Here is a 26,666-nt window from a genome sequence, read left to right on the forward strand (position 1 = left end):
AAAAGCAGAAAGAGGAAAGGCAGGTATTTGAGAAGTACAAGGAGCCCATCGCTTGTATAGGCTTTGGACTGGGAATGTCGTCAGGGTCGGGGGGGGGGGGGCTGACTGAGAAGCTGGACGGTCACTGCCACAGCCCTGAAAGCTAGGCTGAGGGATTCAGTCACGAAAATACTAGGGGAGTGGAAGGGGGGAAAGGTTAAAGCAGAACGATTACTCAGTTAACATTCTGAAGATGGATTAATTATTGCAAACAATACAAGAAATTTTTCATAAGACCACACCATCACCCCAGCAAAACTGCCAACAGCTAGCCACAGGAGGCAGATTTTAGACCTACTGGCCAAAGTTCAAAATATAAGGTCCAATAACAAGCCCGGCAAAGTACAAAATTCTTATAGATAAGATTAAATATGCAAGAGACCTGAGATGCAAGAAGCACTGAGTTAACGTGTACACACACACACACACACACACACACACGCATGCACACACCAGCCAAACCACTTGAGATAGGATCAAACATGAAGTTGAATGTCAATATTCAGTAGAGCAGAAGTTCTGGAACCCTGTTTGCAATGAGTCCGTAAAAATCTTTGTGTAGGTTTAACCACTGCTGAATTAATGGTTCATTCCATTTAAACAGCAGCTCTGAGACTGGTTTCGTTTTGTTACAATCAGTCTCCAAAAAATATGAACTTAAATAATTTAGTAACATAACATAAAAGCCTTGGAAGTGAACAGCAGTTTTATACTGCTTCTCTGAAGAGATAAAGGAGATAATATATTATCCAAATCATAATCTTTTTTTTTTTTTTTTTTTTACTTTTTCCTCCTGGAGAAAAAAAAAAAAAAAAAAAGCTTTTCCTCTGGAAAAGTCTTTCAACTTCAAAACCTTTGGAGATAATTTTTTGGCATGACTTCCTGACTCGGTCACAAATGCCTTTGAAATATTCATCATTCTTCTCAGATGATAAACAATGGCATTGCTTCTGCTGTTAAAAACAAAGGGATAATATCTCTTTCATTTGAAAGCTCTTTAGAAAAAGCTCCTGAAACAGTGTTAATATAACTGATAACCTCTCTGTGTACCTGCCCAGCCCATGCTTACTTTATGCTAAAACTGGCATCTAGGAGCCATGATAGATAATCCATAAACCAGAACTCTTGATCACATGATTGGATCGCAAGGGGACACCCAGCCCAAGCTGCCCATCAGACCCTCTCTCCCAGGAATTTGGACTCAAAGACCATAGGCTGTCCCTGGTGGTCTTGAATTTAGTTACCATGTGGGGGGGCTCAGGAAGCCATTTCTACTCTACACGAGGAAAAACAGAAAAATCTGGGGAAAAAAAAAAAAGAATAAAGGGAATATAGTGGCAATAAAATATGTTGCTAGAGAAAGACAAAGACACACAAGGGCACAGATGGTAACTGGCTACTATCATGTCTATCGTCTTTCCAGACCCTATGAGACTGGGCTATATCTCCTGCCCTTGGGCACCATGGAATTCACTTAATTCCCTACAAAGACAAACAAACAAACTCTTTAGTTTATGTTTGGCCCAATGAGTTTCTTATAACCAAACAATCCCTGATTAAAATAAATTGTTGGTATGAAAAATAGAAACTTTAAACAAAAGATAATTTCAAATTCGAAAGCAGTGTTAAGAAACCATTTGATTTACCAGCCACAGACTTGTTGATATAACTTAAAATATCCCAATTTTCTCTCTTGACAGTTACATAATAATGTCATTCAAAAAACTTGTACAATTGAGTGTATTTCAGAGTTCTGTCAACCTCCGTATCAAACCTCATCATCGTCATATGCAAAGAATGAACCTGGTTCATTCATTTCACAAACACTTACTTAGCCCCTTTACATGCCAGGCAATAAGGAGAGATTGGAAATAAAATATGAGCCAAAAAATCCCTCACCCCCTGCCCTATTTAAATAGGACACATAAAAACACAGACAGAAAAATTCCTTCAAGAGTTAAATGTGAAGCTCATTGATCTGCCGCTGTGACTTTTTCGGTTTTTTTTTTTTTTTTTTTTTTTTGGTCGTTTTAGGGCCACATTCATGGCATATAGAAATTCCCAGGCTAGGCGTCTAATCAAAGCTGCAGCTACCAGCCTACACCACAGCCACAGCAATGCAGGATCCAACCCTCTTCTTAAGACCTACATCACAGCTCTCACAGATAGTGGCAACACCGGATGCTTTAACCCACTGAGCAAGGCTGGGGATCAAACCCACATCCTCTTGGATACTAGTTGGGTCCTTAACCCACTGAGCCACAATGGGAACTCCCCTCTGTGAATTTTGAGATACACAAAATACTGGCATATTTTTCACTCATTTTAGTGGCATCATCCTAGACCTTAACAGGTACTTTATTTAAATCGATTTGATCACTGAAGAGTGATTCTTCCCATCCTCTTTAAGTAAGTTCCAGTTGTCTCTTCTACAATCGTGATATTCAGAGATTTCTCTTTAATTCAGTTATCCTCAGATATTTTCCATGAGACTCTTATACAAACTGGCAACTCTTTCAATGCCCAAGAGTTGTCCCCTCACATTAAAAAGAGCCGAAGAAACAATAAGGTCATTCCTAATGCACTGTAATCTTCTGGTCTTTCTTATTTCAATTATTTCATTTTGAATGTGGGTAATTCTGTAGGTACCAATTCACGGATAGAAACATGCTCTCTCCTTTGTCTTTCACTCTCCCCATCATTAACTGCAAAACTACCTTTATCCACAGACGAAACATTTATATAAGAACTGTTTTCCAACACATAAAATGTTCTGAATATAAAATTTAGTTACATATCATTTTCATTAATCTGTTCTGAGAAGGCAGAGTGAAATATATAACGACAAGATGGAAACAGACTCCAAATCTGCAAAGCACTGTATGTCCTTCTTGTTTGCTGAATTGCTAAGAGCAATGTTCCAATTACGAATTCCTCGTACGATAAATAACTTCTAAAGATTGGGTTTTTGTTGGCAAAAGACTGATACGAATAGCAGAATGTCACATTCTTTACAACACTATACTTCAACCCACAAAAATCCGAACACCAAGATTCACTAATTCGTGCATGCAGTCATCCCATTCCATCCACAGATGCTGAACTGAATAGCTGCACTGTGCTAGGGACTGAAGACCAGAAAGCGCTCCATCTCCCACTTCACTGAGTTTTACATTACGTAATAAAGTCGCTATAAACTCCAAATACTCTAATTCCGCCTTGGTTAAAATTAAAGTTAAAACCACACGCCACAAGTTTTCAATGGGAATCCTTAGATAAAGAAGTTGTTTATGTTACCAGTGCCATTATCGATGCATCATGACTCTACAAACTACTCTCAGAAACCTTTGCTGTCGGCCCTCCACAACCAGGGATGCGAAACCCACGGGTACAGAGGAAGGACTGCACTAATGCTATTTATTGAAGGGACTTGGGTACCCGTGGATTTTGTTATCCGCAAGGGCTCTTGGAACCAATCCCCAATGGATACCAAGGGATAACTGTAAAAAAACGTACTGTAGACAGATTTCATTTTGAAATAATTTAAATAAGTGAAGTTATAAAGAGAGAAACTTTAAATAGCCATGGCCTAAAAACCATACAAATTAAGGAAAGTAAAATAACCTTGCTACATACTCACTGACAGCAAAAAAAACGGAGATGGGCAGAATCACAAAAACCCAGCAGTCCAGTAAAGACAGTTTAAAGGATCTTCACTTGAGTTTTAAGTAAGTGTTTCAGAGTTTGTTCATTTTTGATTTTCGTTATGTAAATTTTTCCATTTTTATACTATTAGAGAACAGTGACTTATGTTTCATAATTTATTGTAGTTGATTTCACTTATTTTTGATGGTTCTATCATATTTAAATAGCAACAGATATTAAAGGACAATTTCTATCTGGCAATATAAACAGGTTTACAGTTTGGCTTCATAGTGAAACACTGCCGTACCTCAAAGGATTCCATCTGAGAGTTTTTCAGATAACTTTTTAAAGCGAGGGGTGGAGTAGCACCCTAAACACTATATTTCCCAAACCTAGAAGGAATTTGTACATATCACCACTTTCTTGTAGTTTGTTAAATGAAATCTTTCCTTAGCTTTGAATCCCCTGCCATACCTTGGCTCCAAAACTAAACTTAATCACATGGCCAATAGTCATGAGAAAGGATAATGTTAAGATAAGAACTTCAGAGGGAAAAAAATGAGACCCCATTCTTCCAACTGAATAAACTTTTATAAATGTGTTTCCATAATCAATTGCCTTTTCCTTTTATTTAGCTATGGGCTGCCTAAGGCTAGAATTTTTTTCTTTTTTTCCATTGAAGTACAGCTGACCTACAACATTGTGTTAGTTTCAGGCTAGGACTTTGACTGACCTTGATGTACAAGAATTTCAGTATATAAAGTTCACTTGTTACTCAATTATTACAGATATAGCATTCTGCAGGTGAAATTAAGTTCCTACCATATAATGATGCTATCGAGCAATAATTTACTAGGACAACACTAAAATATATGGCAAATATCAGTCCAAATACCCTAATCACCAAGATTATAACAGACTTCCTGTGAAAATCTTATTGTAGGAGAGGAGGCAGGATATTAGAAAAGGCTTCCATTTAACAGAAACTCACACGGCTAGAAAGATCCTCGTGAAGTCACATTATTTCTGGCTCAAGACTGTGGACTGACCGCAAACGTTTACTTCTTGCTTCTAAGACCCACCTTCCCCTTAAATGACAATGAGAATAGGAAGATAAACTCCAAAACAACAGGAGAGTGACAAGGAAGGGAAAACAGTAGCAAATCAGTAGATGAGACATTTCCACAAATTCCTAGAAGGCCCTATGCAGACGGACGAGCCGTATTTGATCAGACAGGGCTTTGCTGTACGAATGTGAGGAAAGGCTACTGATGAGGAGGAGCCATTTGTCCTGGTAACTCCATAAAAACGTGTAGTCATCCGGTGTAAGGAGTGGCAAGAATGAGCTATGATGCTAATTATTAGCACAATATAGCAATAATCTATATACCCATCTCCCCAAAATGGCACGGGGCCAAATGTGTATCCCTAGGGGGAAAAAGAGGGATTTTCTTGAAAAATAGAAGACACTATTTGAGGGAGAGCTAGAACACTTGAACCCCAAAGTATGACACAGAGGGTTCGCTCATATTAACAGCTAACCCATTACTAACCTACATGCTCAGTAAGTCCTGCCTATAAAACGCCCCCATCAGAGTTTTACCATCTGTTTTAAATATAAATGGACAACCAAAAGCCATCTTTTATTTAAGGAAAAGCTGCAGAATAACAGAGGTTAAAAAAAAAAAAAAAAAAAGATGATAAAAATATAATCCCCAGGGAAAATCAAAGTAATTCAGAAAACAGAAAAAAAAAAAAAAAAAGCTTAACAAACCCACAACTCCTGGAGTTCCCATTGTGGCGCAGCGGAAACGAATCTGAGTAGGAACCATGAGGTTGCGGGTTCGATCCCTGGCCCCGCTCATGGCATTGCCATGAGCTGTGGTGTAGGTCGATGACATGGCTCGGATCCGGCATTGCTGTGGCTGTGGTACAGGCCGGCAGCTGTAGCTCTGATTCAGCCCCTAGCCTGGGAACCTACATATGCTGTGGGTGTGGCCCTAAAAAGCAAAAAAAAAACACCCACAACTCTATAACTTTTGAAAGTTTTCAAGACAATATATTCATAAAATAAGAACGAGATGTTGTAAGAGAGCACAGAGCTCTTAAAGAAAGAACTCTTTGAGAAAGAGCTCTTAAAAATTAAGATACCTACACAGGGAGCTCTGTCATGGCTCAGTAGTAACCAGCCCAGCTAGTATCCATGAGGATGCGGGCTCCATCCCTGGCCTTACTTGGGGGCTCAAGGATCCAGCGTTGCCGATGCAACTCGGATGTGGCATTGCTGGGGCTGTGGTGTAGGTCGGCAGCTGCAGCTCTGATTTGACCCCTTGCCTGGGAACTTTCATATGCCGCGGGTGTCACCCTAAAAAAAAAAAGGCAAAAAAAAAGCAAGATACCTACACAAACATCATATGCTATCACTTATTTGTGGAATCTAAAAAAAGGACACAACAAACTTATTTGTAGAACAGAAACTGACTCACAAACTTTGAAAAACTTATGGTTGGTTATCAAAGGAGACAGGTTGGGGCAGGGGGAGGGATAGGCTCGGGGTTTGGGATGGGAATGTTCTAAATTTAGGTTATGAAGATGCTTGTACAACTGTAAATATAATAAAAGCCACTGGATTTTTTTTAATTAAAAAAAAATAAAACCCAGGGCAATAAGAAAAAAAAAGAAATTAAGATACCTAATTATGGCAAACTATTATATACGGAATGTATAGACAACAAGGTCCTGCTATCTAACACAGTGAACTATATTCAACATCCTATAACAAAGCATAATGGAAAAGAATATGAAAAAGAATGCATACATATGTATAACTGAATCACTTTGCTATACAGCAGATATTAACACAATATTATAAATCAACTATACTTCGATAAAATAGAATTTTTTTTTTTTTTTGTCTTTTTGCTATTTCTTTGGGCTGCTCCCACGGCATATGGAGGTTCCCAGGCTAGGGGTCGAATCGGAGCTGTAGCTGCCGGCCTACGCCAGAGGCACAGCAACGCGGGATCCGAGCCGCGTCTGCAAACTACACCACAGCTCACGGCAACGCCGGATCGTTAACCCACTGAGCAAGGGCAGTGACCGAACCCGCAACCTCATGGTTCCTAGTCGGATTCGTTAACCACTGCACCACAACGGGAACTCCAGAAATTTTTTTAAAGATACCTAATTACGACTGTGAAACTGGAAATTTACCAGACGAGCTACAGGAAAGATGGAAGAATGGAGGGAGGAGTGAAATCTGGGCAAGCTGTTTGAGACTGTGGCCCAGCAAGAGAATGGGTAACCTGTTTACCAAGAAATAATTCTAAAACACATTATTTCCAGCATGTGGCTTCTACATTACATGGTGACATCCAAGAGAATAATACAGGTAAATCCCACAGTGATAACTGCAGGAGCAAGCCTGCCGAGTAATCACTCACGCAATTTACAGACAAAGCAAAGTTGCAATTACAGATTTAGAACAGACAGTAAGTTACCAGTCTTGATAACGCAGAAGGAAAATAACAGAAGACAACAGTTAGGAGGGGAGGGGAAAGGAATAGAAGAAAGGGGAGGGGGTAATATTTTCATCTTATAAAGTGGGGAGCCAAAAGACCCCCAAAATGGTTAATGGGAAACTGAATAAAAGCATACTAAGCATTCATCATTATTGTACAGAGATTTTGCTTAAGTAATAACAGTGGTAACTGCTTCCAGGCACTTACTAAGAATTTTTAGGAGTGTTCATTTAACTAAACAATATGATGCCTTAAATGACCCTTAAAAAAAAAAAAAAGAAAGAAGAAAAAATTGAAGCTACAGGATAACCAATGTAGGAACCAAAAGTGGTGATATTACACTATAGAAATAAAGGGTGCAGTGAACATAAGCTGGTATCTCCAGTATCAGAGCAGGAAGTCAAAAGATAATAACATCTGAAATTGATAAGCCAAGAAACAGAGGCATAAGCATATTACGCAGATGTATGGAGATCATCCCCAGAAGCACTAAACACCAAAACAACTTAAAAAAAAAAAAAAAGTTAAGTGTTTCCCTTGAGAAACAAGACTAGAATTGAGGAGAAATGGGTCGGAGGACTACTGCTTTTATGTATTTAAAAAAAAAAAATGTCTGAACTATTTTCTTCTTCTTCTTTTTTTTTTTTTTTTTTGTGCTTTTAGGGCCACACCCACAGCATATGGAGGTTCCCAGGCTAGGGGTGGAATCGGAGCTACAGATGCCGGCCACAGCCACAGCCACAGCAACGCCAGATCCAAGCCGCATCTACGACCTGCACCACTGCTCACGGCAATGCCGGATCCTTAATCCACTGAGCGAAGCCAGGGGTCAAACCTGCGTTCTCATGGAAACTAGTTGGGTTCGTTACTGCTGAGCCACGACGGGAACTCCTGAACCATGTACATTTTTAACCATGTTAATGATTTACTTTGATTATTGCCTTTTAAATTTAGTTAAGAATATTTTCCCCAAAAAAGTAGCAATCTAATGTGTCCTACTGCCTCGGATGGGTGAAATTCTTTTATATTTTAATGGTTTCCAGAGAATGATCTAATAATGCAAGGTTAACAAGTCAGCATGTCAAAAATTTTTCACTTCCTGTTGCATCTAGTAAATCAATAAAGTGATGCTACAGAAATAGTAAGATGTGGCCTCTCCTGGCCTATCATGGTAAAACATACAATCTACGGGCTGAAAGGCACTATACTATCTTGAACATCTTTGTTCTTTAGTCCTCTGTTTAAGAATAGAGAGACTTTCATACCCTGTTCACCACAAGTGGAAGGTTCAAGAGGGGAAATTCCTGAAGAGAGTCCTGAAAGCTATCATTCCTCCACTGGGCTAGAACTTCAGGCCTGGCAATGACGGCAGAGAAGGGCTGATGCAACTTCGGCAGGTAGACAGTGGACTAAATCCCAAAGGAGGCCAAACACTCTCTGACATAAATGACAGCAACATCTTCTCAGATCCACCTCTTAGAGTCATGACAGGAAAAACAAAAAGAAACAAAGGGGAGTTCCCGTTGTGGCGCAGTGGTTAACGAATCCGACTGGGAACCATGAGGTTGCGGGTTCGGTCCCTGCCCTTGCTCAGTGGGTTGACGATTGGGTGTTGCCGTGAGCTGCGGTGTAGGTTGCGGACGTGGCTCAGATCCCACGTTGCTGTGGCTCTGGCGTAGGCCGGTGGCTACAGCTCCGATTCGACCCCTAGCCTGGGAACCTCCATATGCCGCGGGAGCGGCCCAAGAAATAGCAAAAAAAAGACAAAAAAAAAAAAAGAAAGAAAGAAACAAATGGGACCTAATTAAACTTAAAAGTTACTGCACAGCAAAGGAAACCTAAACAAAATGAAAAAACAACCCACAGAATGGGAGAAAATCTCTGCAAATGAATCGACTGACAAGGGATTCATCTCCAAAATTTATAAGCACCTTCTGCAGCTCCATACCAAAAAAACAAACGACCCCATCAAAAAATGGGCAGAAGATCTAAACAGACAATTCTCCAAAGAAGACATACAGATGCCCAAAGCACACATGAAAAGATGTTCAACATCACTCATTATGAGAAAATGCAAATCAAAACCACTATGAGGTACCACCTTCCACCAGCCAGAATGGCCATCATCCAAAAGTCTACAAACAAGAAGTGCTGGAGAGGGTGTGGAGAAAAAGGAACCCTAGTACTCTGTTAGTGGGATTGTAAATTGGTGCAACCACTGTGGAAAACAGTATGGAAATGCCTCAGAAAACTAAACATAGAACCACCATTTGATCCAGCAATCCCACTCCTGGGCATCTACCCACAGAAAACCATGACTCGCAAAGACACATGTACTCCAATGTTCACTGCAGCACTATTTGCAATAGCCAAGACATGGAAACAACCTAAATGTCCATCGACAGAGGAGCGGATCAAGAAAATGTGGTGCATATACACAATGGAATATGACTCAGCCATTAAAAGGAACGAAATACCGGCATTCTTAGCAACATGGATGGACCTAGAAATTATCATGCTAAGTGAAGTCAGTTAGACAATGAGACACCAACATCAAATGCTTTCACTGACATGTGGAATCTGAAAAAAGGACAGACTGAACTTCTTTGCAGAACAGATGCTGACTCACAGACACTGAAAAACTTATGGTCTCCGTAGGAGACAGTTTGGGGGGTGGGGGGATGTGCTTGGGTTGTGGGATGGAAATCCTGTGAAACTGGATTGTGATGATCATTATACAACTACAGGGGTCCGAGAGCTGAAGCCAGCCCCTACACACATTGGATGTGACATGCATAATGCTGGCCCACACTGCTTGTAATTTGGAAGAAGTGACCAATGCCTAAAACTGATAGAATTGATATAGAAATTCATATTTCCACCTGATTTCTCAAGAAATCAGTAAGGGCAATCCTTTAAGAGGAAGGAGGAATGCCCCAATTTGCCACACCTGCCTACCGCCCTCATGCATGCTACCAGTCTGTCCTGAAAGCCATTTGCATCTCTAACTTCTGCTGTAAGATATAACATATCTTTGCATCTTTATGCATATAAAAGATAGGTGCATACGCCCACGTGAGCACAAGTTAGTCCCTGCCAAGTGCCTCACTTTGACCAAAACTAGGACTGGAAGACAAATTTTCAAAAAGCGCTAAATCCTAGTGCTCAATATCATAGGAGATAATACCTAACGGGCAGAAATAAAAATTAAAGCACAAAATCCAATAGCTAGCTAGCACTGTAATCTACATCTTCAGTAAAACAGTCATCAACTACTTACATTTTAAGGTCTCTCCAGCGTATGGTATGTGCAATTTAAATCGGTCACAGTTGGGTCCAGGAGTCAAGGACGTGCAGCTTTAAAAAAAAAAAAAAAAAGGAAAAGAGAAGAAAAAGCTTGCTTAAAACCCCACATACTTATGACATTTACTAAAGTAAATTAAAAGTGATCCTTAGGGATAAAAGATGGAAACACGAGCTTATAGAACAAAATAAAAGGCCTTAATGATGGTCACGGAGGTCGAGACAAAACAAGATTTGGCCTAAAACAAATAACACATTCGTCTCACAATAAAACCTATCTAAAGGCTTCTAACAACAAATAGCCACGCTGCTTCGACTCCTTCTCTCAAAGGAGTGTATGTGGACTTTGAAAACAGGTATATGATCCAAAACAGGCCTGTAGTCTTTGATGCCAAGAATTGTAAAAGAATAGTAGTTCTGTGGTCGTGTTTTAAATAAAGCTCTTAGTTTTCACTCAGTACTAAAAAGAGCCCACTGGGGGCTTTCTTCAGGTACCAGATGGTTTTCTCCTTCCCCAAAAAGAAGGCGCTTCCTCTAGATCTGCTCCCATTCCTTACAGCCACAGGACAGCGCAGTGCACTACACTCGGTTTCAGATAAAATGCAAATTTTTTTTTTTTTTTTTTTTTTTTTTTTGTCTTTTTGCTATTTCTTTGGGCCGCTCCCGCGGCATATGGAGATTCCCAGGCTAGGGGTTGAATCGGAGCTGTAGCCACCGGCCTACGCCAGAGCCACAGCAACGCGGGATCCGAGCCGTGTCTGCAACCTACACCCCAGCTCACGGCAACGCCGGATCGTTAACCCACTGAGCAAGGGCAGGGACCGAACCCGCAACCTCATGGTTCCCAGTCGGATTCGTTAACCACTGCGCCACGACGGGAACTCCAAAATGCAAATTTAAAAGTGGGGTGAGTTAGTCACCCAGATCTCAAGACCTTGGGTTTTTTTTTGGGGGGGGGGGTCTTTTCTTTTCCTTCTTTTGTGGTCTCACCCATGGCATATGGAAGGTCCCTGGCCAGGGATCAAATCCAAGCCGCAGCTGCGACCCAGGCCACAGCTTTGGCAATACTGCAGCCTTAACCCACTGCACCAGGCCAGGGAATCGAACCCACACCACCACAGAGACAATGTTGGCTCCTTAACTCACAGCACCACAGAGGGAACTCCGGCTTATTTTTTTTTTAATCTATAGCTTCACAAAGTTATACAATGTTCTTTGTCTTGACACAGATTTACTTTATAAGACATCCCTCACAGTCTTATGAGTCATAACTTCAACTGCTAACAACAGTATTGGCTTCATAAATTAATAAAATACGAACATAAAGTCAGTTGAGGAAGTTGTATGTCTTCATTTAGGCAAAAAAAAAAAAAAAAAAAAAAGTGAGGCTTTTAATTTGTAGAATAATGAGGTTAATTTTCTTTCATAATTCCAAAGCTGGCTATGCAACATTTCTGAAAAAGAACCTACAAAAGCAGTTTAAGGAATAGAAGCGTTGTTAGAACAAGTGTACAACTTCCGTAGATGGCCACTTTGAGGGGCAACAGTTTCAACTGAATCTGAGAAGTGTTGGCTCTAAAAAAACTAACTTGGACCTCTTATTAGATTGACTATGACTTTTCCCCAAAACTATTTGAATGTGAAAGAGAAAAGACGCAAACACAAACATTAACTCTGATGAATTTAACATAAATCACTAGGTTGATTATTCCTCTTTATCTTCAGGGGCCAATAAAAACATTAGTTTATAAACTAAACCACAAAGGTGCACTAGAATTGCAGAGTAACCTATTTTACTTTTTTATAGGTCTTAAGAACACATTCTCTTTTACGTTTCACTGCCAAAATTCTTCAGGGCACATTTTATTACAGGTACCAAAACAGTTCTCTGATAGTATAATCTCTTCTAGCCCACAACACAGTAGTTCTTGGAAAACACATAAATTTTAGCATTACAAAATATAAAGTATAATCTAATGATTGAAATGGCCCTATAAGCAACACTAAGAATTTTTTCTCTCACATAACATTCAACCAACAATGTTTTTAAATAATTTTTTTAAAAAAACCCATTCCTCAGAGTTCCCGTCGTGGCTCAGTGGTTAACGAATCCGACTGGAACCATGAGGTTGCAGGTTCGATCCCTGGCTTTGCTCAGTGCGTTAAGGACCCAGTGTTGCCGTGAGCTGTGGTGTAGGTTGCAGACGCGGCTTGGATCCCACATTGCTGTGGCTCTGCCGTAGGCTGGCAGCTAAGCTCTGATTAGACCCCTAGCCTGGGAACCTCCATATGCCATGGGAGTGGCCCCAGAAAAGGCAAAAAGACAAAAACAAACAAACAAACAAAAAAACCCATTCCTCCTACTGTACGGCACAGGAACCATATCCAATCTCGTGTGACAGAACATGATGGAAGATAATATGAAAAAAAGAATGTATATATATATATGCATGTATGTATGAATGACTGGGTCACTTTGCTGTACAGCAGAAATTGACACAGCATTGTAAATCAACTATAATTTTTTAAAAATTTCTAATAAATACATTAAATAAAACTTTAAAAGTGAAAAAAAAACCACATTCAATCAAGTGTCTTTTGGGGGCTTGGAGATAACTAACCTACATATCTTAATGACTAAAGTTATTAATAGCACAGGAAATCCTCAAGATGCATCTGATTCTAGTTTGTTTGAATAACTCATCCTTCTTCAATGTGAAATGAATTTCTAAACTGCTTTGTTTTAAAAAAAATCTGAATTCTCCTTTATTTATTAAAGCAATTGAATTTATTATCAAAAACTTTCCCACAAACAATACTTCAGGCCTAAATGGCTCCTGGGTAAATTCTCCCAAACATTTAAGGGAGAAAGAAGCCAATTTTATACAAACGCTCGCATAAAATAAAAGAGGAGAAAATACTTCCTAGTTCATTTTATGAGACCAGCCTTACTCTGCAGAGCTTCTAAACTGCTATAGTCTCTGTGGGGCCACAGTTTGTATCATTCACTTTAACCAGGAATAGGACAGGGCTCTGACCTTTCCCCTTCCTCCCTCAATACTTGAATGGCTGGTTCCAGCCACCTCAGGGCTTAAAAAAAAAAAAAAAACACTTTTCTCCATCTGTGAGATTCACTGATGCTTTTCACTCAGATAAGATTTACTGAGCACTGCTCCATGTGTGAGGAATACAGGGCAGACAAGATCTACAGCCTCATGATACCCAAACCCTGGCAGGAAAAGAAAAAAACGATAAAAAAAGAGACACACACATCAAGATGCTTTGAGGTTGCTAAATGCGATGGAGAAAATGAAACAGGGAGCTGTGATAAGACAGGAGCCACATCACACTGGAAGGCTGGGGAAAGCGCCCTGGAGGAGGTGAAACCTGAAACCTGAACACCACGAAGGGGCCAAGCCCACAAAGTTCTGGCGAAGAGCTTCCAGGCAGAGGAAACAGCGGGCGCAAAGGCGTGGAGGCAGAACCACCTCTGATATTTCTGGGGGAAGAAATCTTGCTATGTCTGGGCAATGCAGCTAGAGCAGAATGACTGAGACAGAGGACAGCAAAGGACCAGGACACAGGGGAAGCAAAGCGCAGACCACCAGAGCCCTGGAAGCGGTGGCATGACCCAGGTTTTATTCGAAGCACAAAGGAGGGTTTCAAGAAGAGTAATATTACCTGATTCTATGCTTTTAAAAGATCACCCTGTACCCTTGCATGGAAAAAGGGATGGTCAAAACGGAAATGAGGAGTTCCCGTAGAGGCTCAGCGGCTAAGGAATACGACTAGGAACCATGCGGTTGCAGGTTCAATTCCTGGCTCAGGGGGTTAAGGATCCAGTGTTGCCGTGAGCTGGGGTGTAGGTCATAGACGCGGCTCGGATCCCGAGTGCTGTGGCTGTGGTGTAGGCCAGCGGCTACAGCTCCGATTCGACCCCTAGCCTGGGAACCTCCATATGCCGTGGGAAGCGCCCTAGAAAAGGCAAAAAGACAAAAAAAAAAAAAAAAAAAAAAAAAGGAAATGAGAAAACCAGAAAGGAGACCATTGCAGGCAAGAAAATGCTGGGTCCTTGGACCAGGGGAACAGAGAGGGTTTTATTCCCCAGGGACCGACCACCAGGAGAGGAGCAAGTTCAGGAACCGATGTCTAGAGCATAAAGCGAGAGACGACAGCCACACCTTAGATGGAAAGAGCAGGTTCTGGGGTAGGAGGGAGCAACGTGGAAGGGCCAAACATCACAAAAAGCAGAGAAGAGAGAGGAAAAATCACCTTGGAGAGAGCCCTGTATGTTGCTGGAAAGATCATTTCCGAGAAGAGGGGATGGCAGCATGGGTTAGACTCCCCAAACAGAAGTTACACAGGTTAAAAGGGCTCATCTCCAAGGAAGTGCAGGGCTTCTGTTTTGCCCAGAGGAATACACAAGTTTGGGGCCAAGAACTGAGCTGATCAAGGGGCCACAGGAAAGAGAGGCTAAGTGGCCGTCACCAGGTCTCCCTCTACTAAACAGCACTCAGCTCCTCCTCCAATCAAGTGTTGGGCAAATTATTTGAAATATCTGTTAGGCTCTGTCTCCCGTAGTACCTGGGATAAATGGCTTTATGCAAAACAAGCCGATGTTATGTTACCTAAAGGTTCTTTTAAGATTAAACTAAAATATTTCCCCTTTTAAAATTACCTCTGTATAAAACTGGTATTGGTCATGTTATTTAATTTACCGTGAAATTTCAAATCACGCTCAAGGAGGGCACTGGCTTTTCTGTTAACCAAAAAAAGGCATGGGTTAAGAAAGACTGAAAAACACATGTGAATAGTATGGTTCCACTTATGGAAAAGAGACATCTACATATGTGCCTTGTCTAGTACATACACAGATTTCAAGAGTCGAGTCAGCAAAATGTGGCAGGATTTGGGGTGGTTTTTAGAACTTTCTTCAGTTATCTTTCTGCCTGGTTTTGATTTTTATAATGCACTATCCTACAATTATATAAACATTTTAAGGCTAAATACATTGTTTTGACATTTGACTCAGGAATCGTGGCTATGATGGCTTATCTTTTTCTTCTGAAGTGTTTCACTCCTTTTCAGAAGGAAAGTAGGCAGAGGGATTTATTGATGAATAGCCTTCAGATAAAGTACTTGAAAGTCTTGATATTGTGATAATCACAAATTGTCACATTTCTAACATTTACTATTGCTCACACCTTCTTATGGGTCAGAATTTGGGAATGTCTTGGTGGGGGGGGGGGGCGCCAACAGTGCTGGTGCAAGGCCTCCCATGGAGTTGCAGTCAAATGCAGTAACAGAGGACTAATCAAGGGGGAAAGGCATTTCCTCACACAAGGACAAAAAAGCTACTTACATCATTAAAATTATGTTTCTATAATGGCCACTTGTCCTGAGACACAGTTAGATCTAAAGATTAAAAAAAAAAAAAAAAAACAATATTCCAAGCTGAGAATCCTTTAATAATAAAATCATTTTTAAATGACTTAAAAATTGCTGACAAGTCAGAGTTACCTGTTGCCCTAGTGGTTAAGGATTCAGCATGGTCCCTGCTGTGGCATGGTTTTGATCTCTGGCCGGGTGTGGCCAAATAAATAAATAAATAAAGGAGGAAAATAAAGAAGAAAGACAAAAACTTTTTTTCTTAATTGCTGACAATTCACATGGAATCTCAAATCTGTCCCTCAACTCAATTTCCTGAGCGCTTACAACAGCCAGGGTGCTGGGTGCTGGAATACAGCAGGGACAAGAACGAAAACCATACCTTGGCACTATGGTGTAAAAAGGGGTTTGGGATGAACGATGCTCTAAAAATGTATCTTACACTAAGTTCTCATTACCTCGATATACTGGGAATGCACTATTTTAAAGTTTAACGCGTGGGAGACGAAAGGGAGTTGAACTCCTGTTCTACAGATTATGCAAGTGGGAATTATCAAGTGGGTTAACATCAGGTTAGCATCAAACCAGGCCGTTTATCCTGGTGCTTTATTACAGAAATTGCCCAGCTAATCATGATAGAATAAAATGCTAAGCCTAGCAACCTTCTCATACTCTCATCCCTATGAGCTCTTATTTTACCTCTAATCACATGACTCTCGATATTATTATTGTTGTTGTTGTTGTTGTTGTTGTTATTTTTGTCTTTTTAGGGCCGAACCCGTGGCATATGGAAGTTCCCAGGCTAGGGGTCAAATCGGAGCTGTAGCCGCCGGCCTACACCATAGCCACATCCACATGGGATCCAAGCCGAGTCTTCAACCTACACCACAGCTCACCGGAACGCCAGATCCTTAACCCACTGAGCAAGGCCAGGGATGGAAACTGCATCCTCATGGTTACTAGTCAGAGGCGTTTCTGCTGAGCCATGATGGAAATGCCTCAATATTATTATTGACCTATCTTCCAACTGCAGTTGATTTTCCCTACCAGATCTAAGATTCTTGGTGCCAAGAACAGTTTTATATATTTAAAAAGTCTTAGTACAGCATCAAGCACAGTGCTAAGCACCCAGCATTGATGAAATTTTAACATAGCTTGTAATTGTCCACTAAATTCAAAACCTGTCATTTTACAGGTGAGGACAGTGAAGGCCAGAGGGTCCCCCGGGCACTCAGCGAGGGCACTGGGACCGGAACTTCTAGGGTACTCTGGCCATATCTTAGTCTTCCTGGCCTAAGCATCTTTAAATCATCTTTAAATCTCTCGCATCCAGAAGCACTGGTGTCCAGGACGAGGACACTCCAACAACTGTGTAAGGAGATAAATGTTGGCTGAATGAAAGGTTTGCATAAAATTTGATTCCCACTTTAGTGCTCTTTTCTTGACAAAAACTGAGGGTTTAACCAGAATTTGGAAAATGCTCTCATCCCCACCTCTGAGAAAGGTAAAATTGTGACCATTTGCAAAAGATTCTCCCTTGGAAGCGGTGTACATGCAACCCAGAATTTAAACTTTAAGTCATTACCTAAAATGGCTCTTTCACAATAAGGAACAATCATTACAACAACAGCTACCATTTTTACTCTGAGACGAGAACTATTCTAAGTTCCTTAAACTATTTAAGCCCACAGCAACCTTCAGAGATATCTCCATTTCACAGATGGAGAAACTGAGGCAAATAGAAGCTATGTAACTTGCTGGTAAGTGACAGAGCTGGGCTCCACCCCTAGGATGTCTGGTTCCATGGCCCACCTTCTTAACCACCAAACTAGGGCATCTCTCAATAATTAAAGGGGAAACCACCAGAACTGGTGAAAAATGTGACTTCCAACTCTTTTCAACAAATGCGTATTTATTAAGTACCTATAATAATGGAAAGCAAAAGCTGACATTAGGTTGTCAGAAAGCGTGCAACCACATGTGCTTTCATGAAAAGAAAATGGTTTTTCAGTAATACGTATAAGAACAGTATGCATGTAAATCAGTGATGCAAAAGAGGGAACCAGGCCCTTAAAACGTGACTAAACAGGCTCTACAATATTGGCACTCTTGATTTATTCTGCAAACTCTTCCAATAAATAGTGAGAGGTAAACTCGGATTCGAATCCTCCTTAAATTATGACTTGTCCCTAATTACTGCGATCAGACTCAAATTATTGGAGGTTCACTGTGAAGAGGAAAGGGTAGGCAATTTCACAACACTTTATGATTTGAGTGACAGCCAAGAGTTAAGCTTGATTAATAAAGTTATATGAAGATATGTGCAACCTTTAAGACATTAGCATTTTTAAGGCAATGCAAAATATATGCTTTCTGGTCTAACGCTAAATCTATTCGTTGACATACTTTCTGGAGAAAATAATGGCTTCAACCATTTCTACTCTTTGAGCCGCCTAAAAAGAACAAAGTGGATGAGTCTAGGGTTCCTTCCCTGAGTCAGTTTCCTTTACCCTGACTATTAATTTACCATTTGGCATGTTCTCCTACAGAGCTTCCTGTTTTCTTGATAATGACGTTTGTGCTTAACCAACAGTATTTAACACCAGCTAAGAAGGAAGTCTTCAGCCTTGGCAACCTAAAATAACAGGTGACTATGAAAAAAAAAAAAAAAAAAAAAAAAAAAAAAAAGGGCTCAAAGACCCAATAACTACCTTTTACATGACGATTAGGTCATAAATTAGAGCGATTTACTGTTTGTTGGTATTCAGCACATTTTCATGTTACAGAACGAATTTACATGCTCTGAATCAAATCTAACATCGGTAATTCCAGTCAGACTAAATCAGTTTCAAAATGATCACGGTTTCCAGACACGTTCAGCAGGAAAGAAGCTACAAGACTGAAACAGGCTATCTGAACAGCTCTCTAAATAATCTATAAAATGGGCATTTTATCTGTGAAGGCATCTGAATTTCTGACTCACAGAATCTTTCACCCTCAGTGTTGGGAGGGAACTATGGGCCATCTAGTTGACGACATCAAAACCCACTAGGTCAAGGCTTGGGCCTTTCTACAAGAAGACTCGTGGGTTAAAACTGGGGGAAGAGAAAGCAGCACAACTGCACTGACGTAGATTTTGTAGATCGTTGACCTGGAGAATGGAACCATCTACTCGATGCCATATGATGTTCCTGATATAACAAGTATATTCTCTCCTCCACTAAAGCCTAACATCTATTTCTGGGCCCTACTAGAAAGTGATGCATTGCATTCTTAGCATAGGACTCCAAAATGCCATTACCAAAGTACATGACTCAGCCCAGAATGTTTTAAAAATTATAAAATTAAAATATTCAAAAATATGTGCTTGCCAGTTCATGTGGCATCAACTGTTATTCTCAGTTTCTATGCTGTATCTCCATTTATAAATGAGAGATTTCAATTCTACTTTAGAGTAGGGAGTATTTTTAAATGTTAGTAGGTGTTCCTATAACAAAATGTGGTTTAAATTACAATGTGATTTCAGTAGGCATGATGGGCTCAAATACTATTTTTAACAGTTAACTAGGAGGAGGGAGATCCTTGAACTTTTTGAGACAGATACTTAGCTCATTAATGCGCAACCTCTCTTCCTTTCTAATACGTGCATTTAATTCACTGTTAACAGAATGAAAGAGAAAATTAAGAGGATTAGCTCAGTAAGTGCAGGAAAAGAGTTTGATAAAATTAAATACCCAGGCATGATTTTAAAAACTCTTTGCAAATAAGGATAAAGAAGAAACTTCCTAAATACGATAAAGGCCATCTATAAAAAACTGACAGCAACATCACACCAAGTAACAAAATGTTAAAATTTTCCCTTTGAGATGGAGAATGAGACAAGGATATTCTTTCTTACCACTTTCACTCCACATTGTACTGGAGGTCCTAGCTAGTACAGAGTGGGTAGCATGGGTAAAAGGGTATAAGTATTGGAAAAGAGGAAATAAAACTATACTTATTTGTAGATAATATGAGTACACAAAGAAAGCTTTTAAAAGCTTCGTATGCATCATTAGAAATAACATGTGAGTTAAGTTGCTAGACAAAGAACTTACACAAAAAGCAGCTGTATACTATACCATCAACGGTTAAAAAATAAAAACTTTTAAGGGAGTTCCCACCGTGGCTCAGCAGAAATGAATCCATCTAGGAACCATGAGGTTGCAGGTTCGATCCCTGGCCTCGCTCAGTGAGTTAAGGAGCCGGCGTTGCTGTGAGCTGTGTTGTAGGTTGCAGACGTGGCTCGGTTCGGATCCAGCATTGCTGCGCTGGCAGCTGTAGCTCTGATTCGACCCCTAGCCTGGGAACCTCCATATGCAGCAGGTGTAGCCCTAAAAAGACAAAAGGCAAAAAATAATAATGATGATAATAATAAAAATAAAAAATAAAAACTTTCAGAAAGACGCCTCTGAAAATAACACCAATCAAATTATATAGAAAAAAAGCCACAAAAGAGACACAAGAGCTTTCTACATAAAGCAATTATTATCCAGAAGAAAATAAAACATGAACACAGATGTCATGTGTTCACAGATTAAAAGAAACAGCGAAAAAGATACTGTCTGGGATGATTACGCTTTCTCCTTAAGCTGATCTGGAACCGAAAAGGCAGATTCTACAACCGAAGTGGAATGGTAAAGAAACAAAAATAGACCAGATTCTCTTGAAGAAGAAAAATTGGGGAGAATTATTTACAATGGCCAAAAGGTAAAAGTGGCCAAGTATCCATCAACTGATGAAAAATAGACAAACAAAATATAGCATATACACAGAATGCAATGTTATTCAATAGGCTTTAAAAGGAAGGACATTTTGACACACGCTACGACGTAGATAAACCTTGAGGATATTACACTAAGTGAACTAAGCCAGTCACAAATGGACAAATCCTGTATGATTGCATTTAAATGAGGTACACAGAGTCCTCAAATTCAAAGAGACAGAAAATAGAATGATGGTTGCAGGAGGTGAGAGGAGAAGGGAAATGGTGTTTAATGGGTACAGAGTTTCAGTTTTGCAAGATGAAAACTTTCTGGAGATGGATGGTGATAACGCTTGCACAGCAATGTGAATGTATTTAATGTCACTGACCTGGTAAACTTAAAAATGGTTAAAATGGTAAATACTTTAGCATTTTACCCAACTAAGAAAAAAACTTAGTAGGAGCACTTGCTCTACGGAAGATCAAAAATTATTTATAAATCATTAAAATGTTGATATTGGTACAAAGATAGACAAGTAGAGCATCAGAACAGAACAGACATTCCAGAGAGAGAGATCCTCACATATCTGGACACTTAATTCATGCCAAAGAAATCTCCATACAGAAGTAAGACAAGGAAATGGTTTTTGATAAATGGTACTGGGTCAACTGGACATACCTGTATTGAAAAACATGAAAGCTGATCCTTACTCTCATAACATTCTACAAAAAATCAAGTCCAAGTGCAAAAATCTAAAGAAAAATATTTTTAGAAGATAACTTGGGATGGAGAGAGATAACAGAAGAGTATCTTCAAGAACCAGGGGGGGAACCAAAGCACTAACTATAAAGGAAATGAGGAGCAAATTTGATCACGTTAGTATTAGATCTTCTGTTCATAAAAAACAAACAAAAAAAAACAAACCACCATTAAGGGAGTGAAAGACAAACGACAGAGTGGGGGAAGATACATGCAACATATAAAATTGACTAAGGGCTCATATCCAGAATATATAAAGAATCCTGAACAGGAGATAAGAAAAAGGACAACTAGGTTAGAAGACCCAAAGGAGCACTTCATAAAAGGTCATCCAGATGGTCAATAAATATCTGAAAAAAGTGCTAATCTAATTAGGCACCAGGGAAGTGCGATTTCAATCCCCAATGAGGTACCATCACACACCCTTCAGAGTGGTTAAAATTTAAATCCCAGTACTTACTAAGTACTGACAAAGAGAAATGGGAACTCTTACAGTCTGCTGGTCGAAGTATAAGTTGCTATGACTGCTTTGGAAAACCACTGGACAGTATTTATTAAAGTGCATACCCTATGATCTAGCAATTTTGCTCCTAAAATAACTCCAATTGATATGTACACATATATCTCACCAAAAGGCGCCTAATCAAAAAAGATCACTGCTACAAGAGTTACAGAAAGGAACCTCTTTTCAAGAACCTTGAGCTGTGATCAGAAGACAAAAATCAAACCTGTGAAAGTCAAACAAGGCACAATTTAAATAACAATTCAAGACAACAATAGATACGAGTCACAAAGCAATTAACATGATTAATTGCCAAATTAGCGGTTAAAGAAAATAAGCACAATAGAAGTTGAGAGAGCAGAGGAACCACTCTGAGCAGGAGTAATCAAGGAAGGCTTACAAGAATACCGACTGGCCTCAAGAATGAGTTGGAGCTGATCAAGAGAGAGGAAGGGAAATATATACCTGCCAGTGTCCTTAGATGGGGCAAAACCAAGGAGACAGATACTCTGCTAGAATAAAGCTGTACAATGAAGTGAGTACATTAAACTTTGGATTCCTTAGTGCTCAGCAGCATACCTGCCCTCGCACAGGTGGCACCTGATAACTACTGCACCTACAGTACAGGTGAGCAAGCGGAGCTGGAGGGCACTCCAAGGTCACGTCGAAGTCAAAACAAATTACCTAAACCTCCCGGACTGATTCCTGTTTCAACTGTGGGAGTGCTGGAGATTCTTACATTAACAAATATTGTAAGAAGGAGTTCCCCTTGAGGCACAGCGGAAACGAATCAGACTAGGAACCATGAGGTTGGGGGTTTGATCCCTGACCTCCCTCAGTTAAGGATCTGGCGTTGCCATGAGCTGTGGTGTAGGCTGAAGACGCAGCTTGGATCCTGCGCTGCTGTGGTGTAGGCCAGCACCTGCAGCTCTGATTCAACCCCTAGCCTGGGAACCTCCATATGCCGCGAGTGCAGCCCTAAAAACCAAATACATATGTATATTTTTATATATATTTATATACACTTAATATATATAAATATATATTAAGAAATCCCCAGAGACAAAGTCAATTTACATACTACTTCTCTACATTTAATGTACAACAGAATTTTTTTTTCATTTTTTTATTATTCAAATGAATTTATCACATTTGTAGTTGTATAATGATCATATAACAATCTGATTTCACAGGATTTCCATCCCACAACAGAATTTTAGAAAAAGCAATTTTTGGAGTTCCCGTTGTGGCACAGCAGAAACAAATCTGACTAGTATCCATGAGGATGCAGGTTCAATCCCTGGCCTCGCTCAGTGGGTTAAGGATCCGGCGTTGCTGTGAGCTATGGTGTAGGTCGCAAACGTGGGTCGGATCCCGAGTTGCTGTGGCTGTGGCTGTGGCCGGCAGCTGTAGCTCCGATTCGACCCCTAGCCTGGGAACCTCCATATGCCACAGGTGTGGCCCTAAAAAAACCCCAAAGAAAGCAATTTTTATACTAAACACTTTTAATTTGTTCAATAAAAATATTCCTGTAACTTTTTAGGCCACTATTTTCATTCCTTGACCTGAAACATGACCTAAACAGATGTATTTCCTACCCTCTGAACTCTGCTTTAACTTGATACCATTTATGCCCTAAGGATTTAAATCCCAATCTCAATTCCTGCTCCTACAGGGAAGGACGGGAGAGTACTTACTTGGCTTTTGCTCCAGTGGCTCAGATTCTCAAGACAATGAACTAGCAGAGCTTTGACCTTTCTCCTACTGACTTTCATGATTTTTTTCTTTTTTTTACATTTACATTTGTATTTCCGGAGTCCCTCACACTTGCAGGTGCTCAATATATACTTTTCTTTAAAAAAAAATAAATTTGAGTGAATATGAACAGTGCAAAGGTAGGGTACAGAAAAGAACTGATGGAAAACTGGTAGGGGACCGGGAGGACAGAAAGAAGAAAAAAGAGCAAATAGAATAGTGAACTGTCGTGGAAACAAACAACTAAGTGGAGGTAAAAATGGAGAAGGAGCAATAGAATGAAGAGTGGAGAAGAAGGAAGGGGAATCACTAGATTTATGATTAGAATTATTAGACTTCCTGTCGGGAAGAGGTGCTTTCTAAAGATGAAGAAAAAGTTTTTTAACTTTTTCTTTAGATGATTATGAAAAGACTTAGCATCTGCTTTAGGAGCAAGCCCAGAACTACAGGATAATAGGGTGATGGTGTATGTAAGGCTGCTGGTGGTTTGAGAGCATCTTTTTTTGTCGATTGCCACTTGAGCTACAATTGTTACACACTAAGAATTTTAAAGCCTTACAACAACAACAACAATAACAACAACAACAAAAAAAAAAAAAAAAAGAATTTTAAAGCCTTAAGCAAGTGAAATCATCCGTCTCGTCCTTGGTTTTCTCCTCTGTAAAGTGGGGATGATAGGCACACTCCCATGGAATTGTTACGAGGATCCACTGACTTGATACATATAAAGTACTAAGAACAGTGCCTGGCACAGAGTAAGGATTTACTGGGAGGGGTATTTGAAAGTGCAAATTGTAAAGCCAAAGATATAGAGAACAGAAAGTCTATCTCAAACAGTATTTTTATTAAAGCCTTCATTTCACTTGGGTAATAATTTTCAGAATTTAAAACAAACAAACAAAAAAGAGCTTTGATTGACCCCCCTCACCTCATTACTACGCCTTCTTTATGCCACAGACAAAAGGGGGTCCGATCAGAGCAGTAAAATGATTTTTCCAGGTCCCACGTGAAATCTAACGGGGCCCAGGATGCCCCTCCTGCAGGACCCCCAGGGCGACGAGGAGAAGAATATCAGCGGGAAGATCTAATCCGGGGTCAGGGAAAAGCAAGGAGGGGAAGCTTCTCAACTAGACCAGAGACTGCCACACTTTTCTGACACACAGCAAGAAACTTAACAATCCCCATCTTACACCACCACTCGGTACACCTACGTGCACTGAGCGTATTGTACACATTCACGGATGTGGATGTATACAAGTATGTATGCATCTATTTATAAATGGAAGCATTTATCTATAACACTTAGCTTTATTACATGAAATGCACTTACATTTTTATTCAATTTTATCTTATTTCATATTTTTTTAAATGTGAATCAGACCCACTAAAATGACTTTATGGAGTTCCCGTCATGGCGCAGTGGTTAACAAATCTGACTGGGAACCATGAGGTTGCAGGTTAGATCCCTGGCCTCGCTCAGTGGGTTAAAGATCCAGCGTTGCGGTGAGCTGGGGTGTAGGTCACAGATGCGGCGCAGATCCTGTGTTGCTGTGGCTCTGGTGTAGGCCAGCGGCTGCAGCTCCGATTCGACCCCTAGCCTGGGAACCTCCATATGCTGCGGGAGTGGCCCAATAAATGGTAAAAAGCCAAAAAAAAAAAAAAAAGCAGAGAGACTAGCTGGATCGCATTCAAAAGATGCCAGCAAGGATGGTAAAAGGCTATGGTGTCAGCCTGCAGAAGAGAAAACGACAAAACACAACACTCATCTTCGTTTATGTGAAGTGTTGCCACTCGGAGGGAGGGTAGATTAAGTCTGTTCCAACCTGCCTCTGAATGTAGAAGGGACACATTCTAACAGTACTCTGCCCAGTGAGCAGCCTTGGGACTCCTGGAGTTTCCCTGTGACTGGAGAGACTTGGGCACAGTGCAGGCAGGCACCTGAGCAGAAAAGCAGCAGGAGGGGCTAACAGTCACCTGGCGGTCGTGAGAGTCTAATACCTTCCAATCTTGAAATTCTGTAACTAGAGGAAAACAACATTATACTATGACTTCAAAAGCCAACACCAGGTCTTGTGTTAAGCTTTTATAAAGAAATGAACTCTACCATGAACTTCATAAAACAAACTTGAAATGGCAAATGTTAATATCTTAACAAACCAAAAAAACCAATATAATTAAAATTGACTTCATGAGTCTGGCCCAGTCCGTAAACATTTTCATCAGTTACAACGAGAGAAAAACAAATGCCACCCAAGTCACTGGCATCGAGTGTTAAGATGTTTATCACCTTAGAAAATATAAATCAGGAGTTCCCGTCATGGCACAGTGGAAACAAATCCGACTAGGAACCATGAGGTTGAGGGTTCAATCCCTGGCCTCGCTCAGTGGGTTAAGGATCCAGCATTGCCGTGAGCTGTGGTGTAGGTCGCAGACATTGGATCTGGCATTGCTGTGGCTCTGGCATAGGCTGGTGGCTACAGCTCTGATTAGACCCCTAGCCTAGGAACCTCCACATGCCACAGGTACGGCCCCAAAAGGACAAAAGACAAAAAAAAAAAAAAAAGAAAAAAAAAGAAAGAAAGAAAATATAAATCTTATTTAGCTTTAACAAGCAAATAGCAAAAAAAAAAAAAAAAAAAGTTTGACCTTTACAATACGCAAGAATAAAGGAAGAAGCTTCCCCAAAATAGACTACAGTGTAAACATTCTCTCCTTACTTAAAAGTCCTGCTTCTTTGTCAATAGGCAGAAAATATAAACAAAGTAATGATGTAATGATGTAAAACTCAGTTTTTACTGACCCAACTAATGGAAATTTATAGTAATTTTGAGAAAAGGCCTCATTCTTACAACCCTCCACAACATTTGTTCTAATCTATTTGTTTAAAAAGAAAAAAAGACGGTATCTCAGATTATTCAATGTGTAGCCAGGAATTATTTCTCACGAATGTACTACCGTGTCACCCTTGAGAAAGAAATCCAAAAAAGGCCAATTCCTGGACTGTGAGCA

The 26,666-nt window shown here is 40.1% G+C and overlaps 1 protein-coding gene across 2 annotated transcripts in view; it reads right to left on the bottom strand.

Moving 5' to 3' along the window:
• The window catches only part of BABAM2 (BRISC and BRCA1 A complex member 2), a 431,165-nt gene that overhangs the window by 381,104 nt on the left and 23,395 nt on the right, over positions 1 to 26,666 (bottom strand). For both annotated transcript variants that reach the window (XM_021088348.1, XM_021088349.1), the window contains exon 3: positions 10,486 to 10,562. In XM_021088348.1, the coding sequence (XP_020944007.1) occupies positions 10,486 to 10,562 (77 nt within the window). The remainder of the gene's footprint in view (positions 1 to 10,485; positions 10,563 to 26,666) is intronic.

The sequence above is a fragment of the Sus scrofa genome, chromosome 3, assembly GCF_000003025.6.
Source record: "Sus scrofa isolate TJ Tabasco breed Duroc chromosome 3, Sscrofa11.1, whole genome shotgun sequence".
In the NCBI taxonomy this organism is placed as follows: Eukaryota; Metazoa; Chordata; class Mammalia; order Artiodactyla; family Suidae; genus Sus; species Sus scrofa.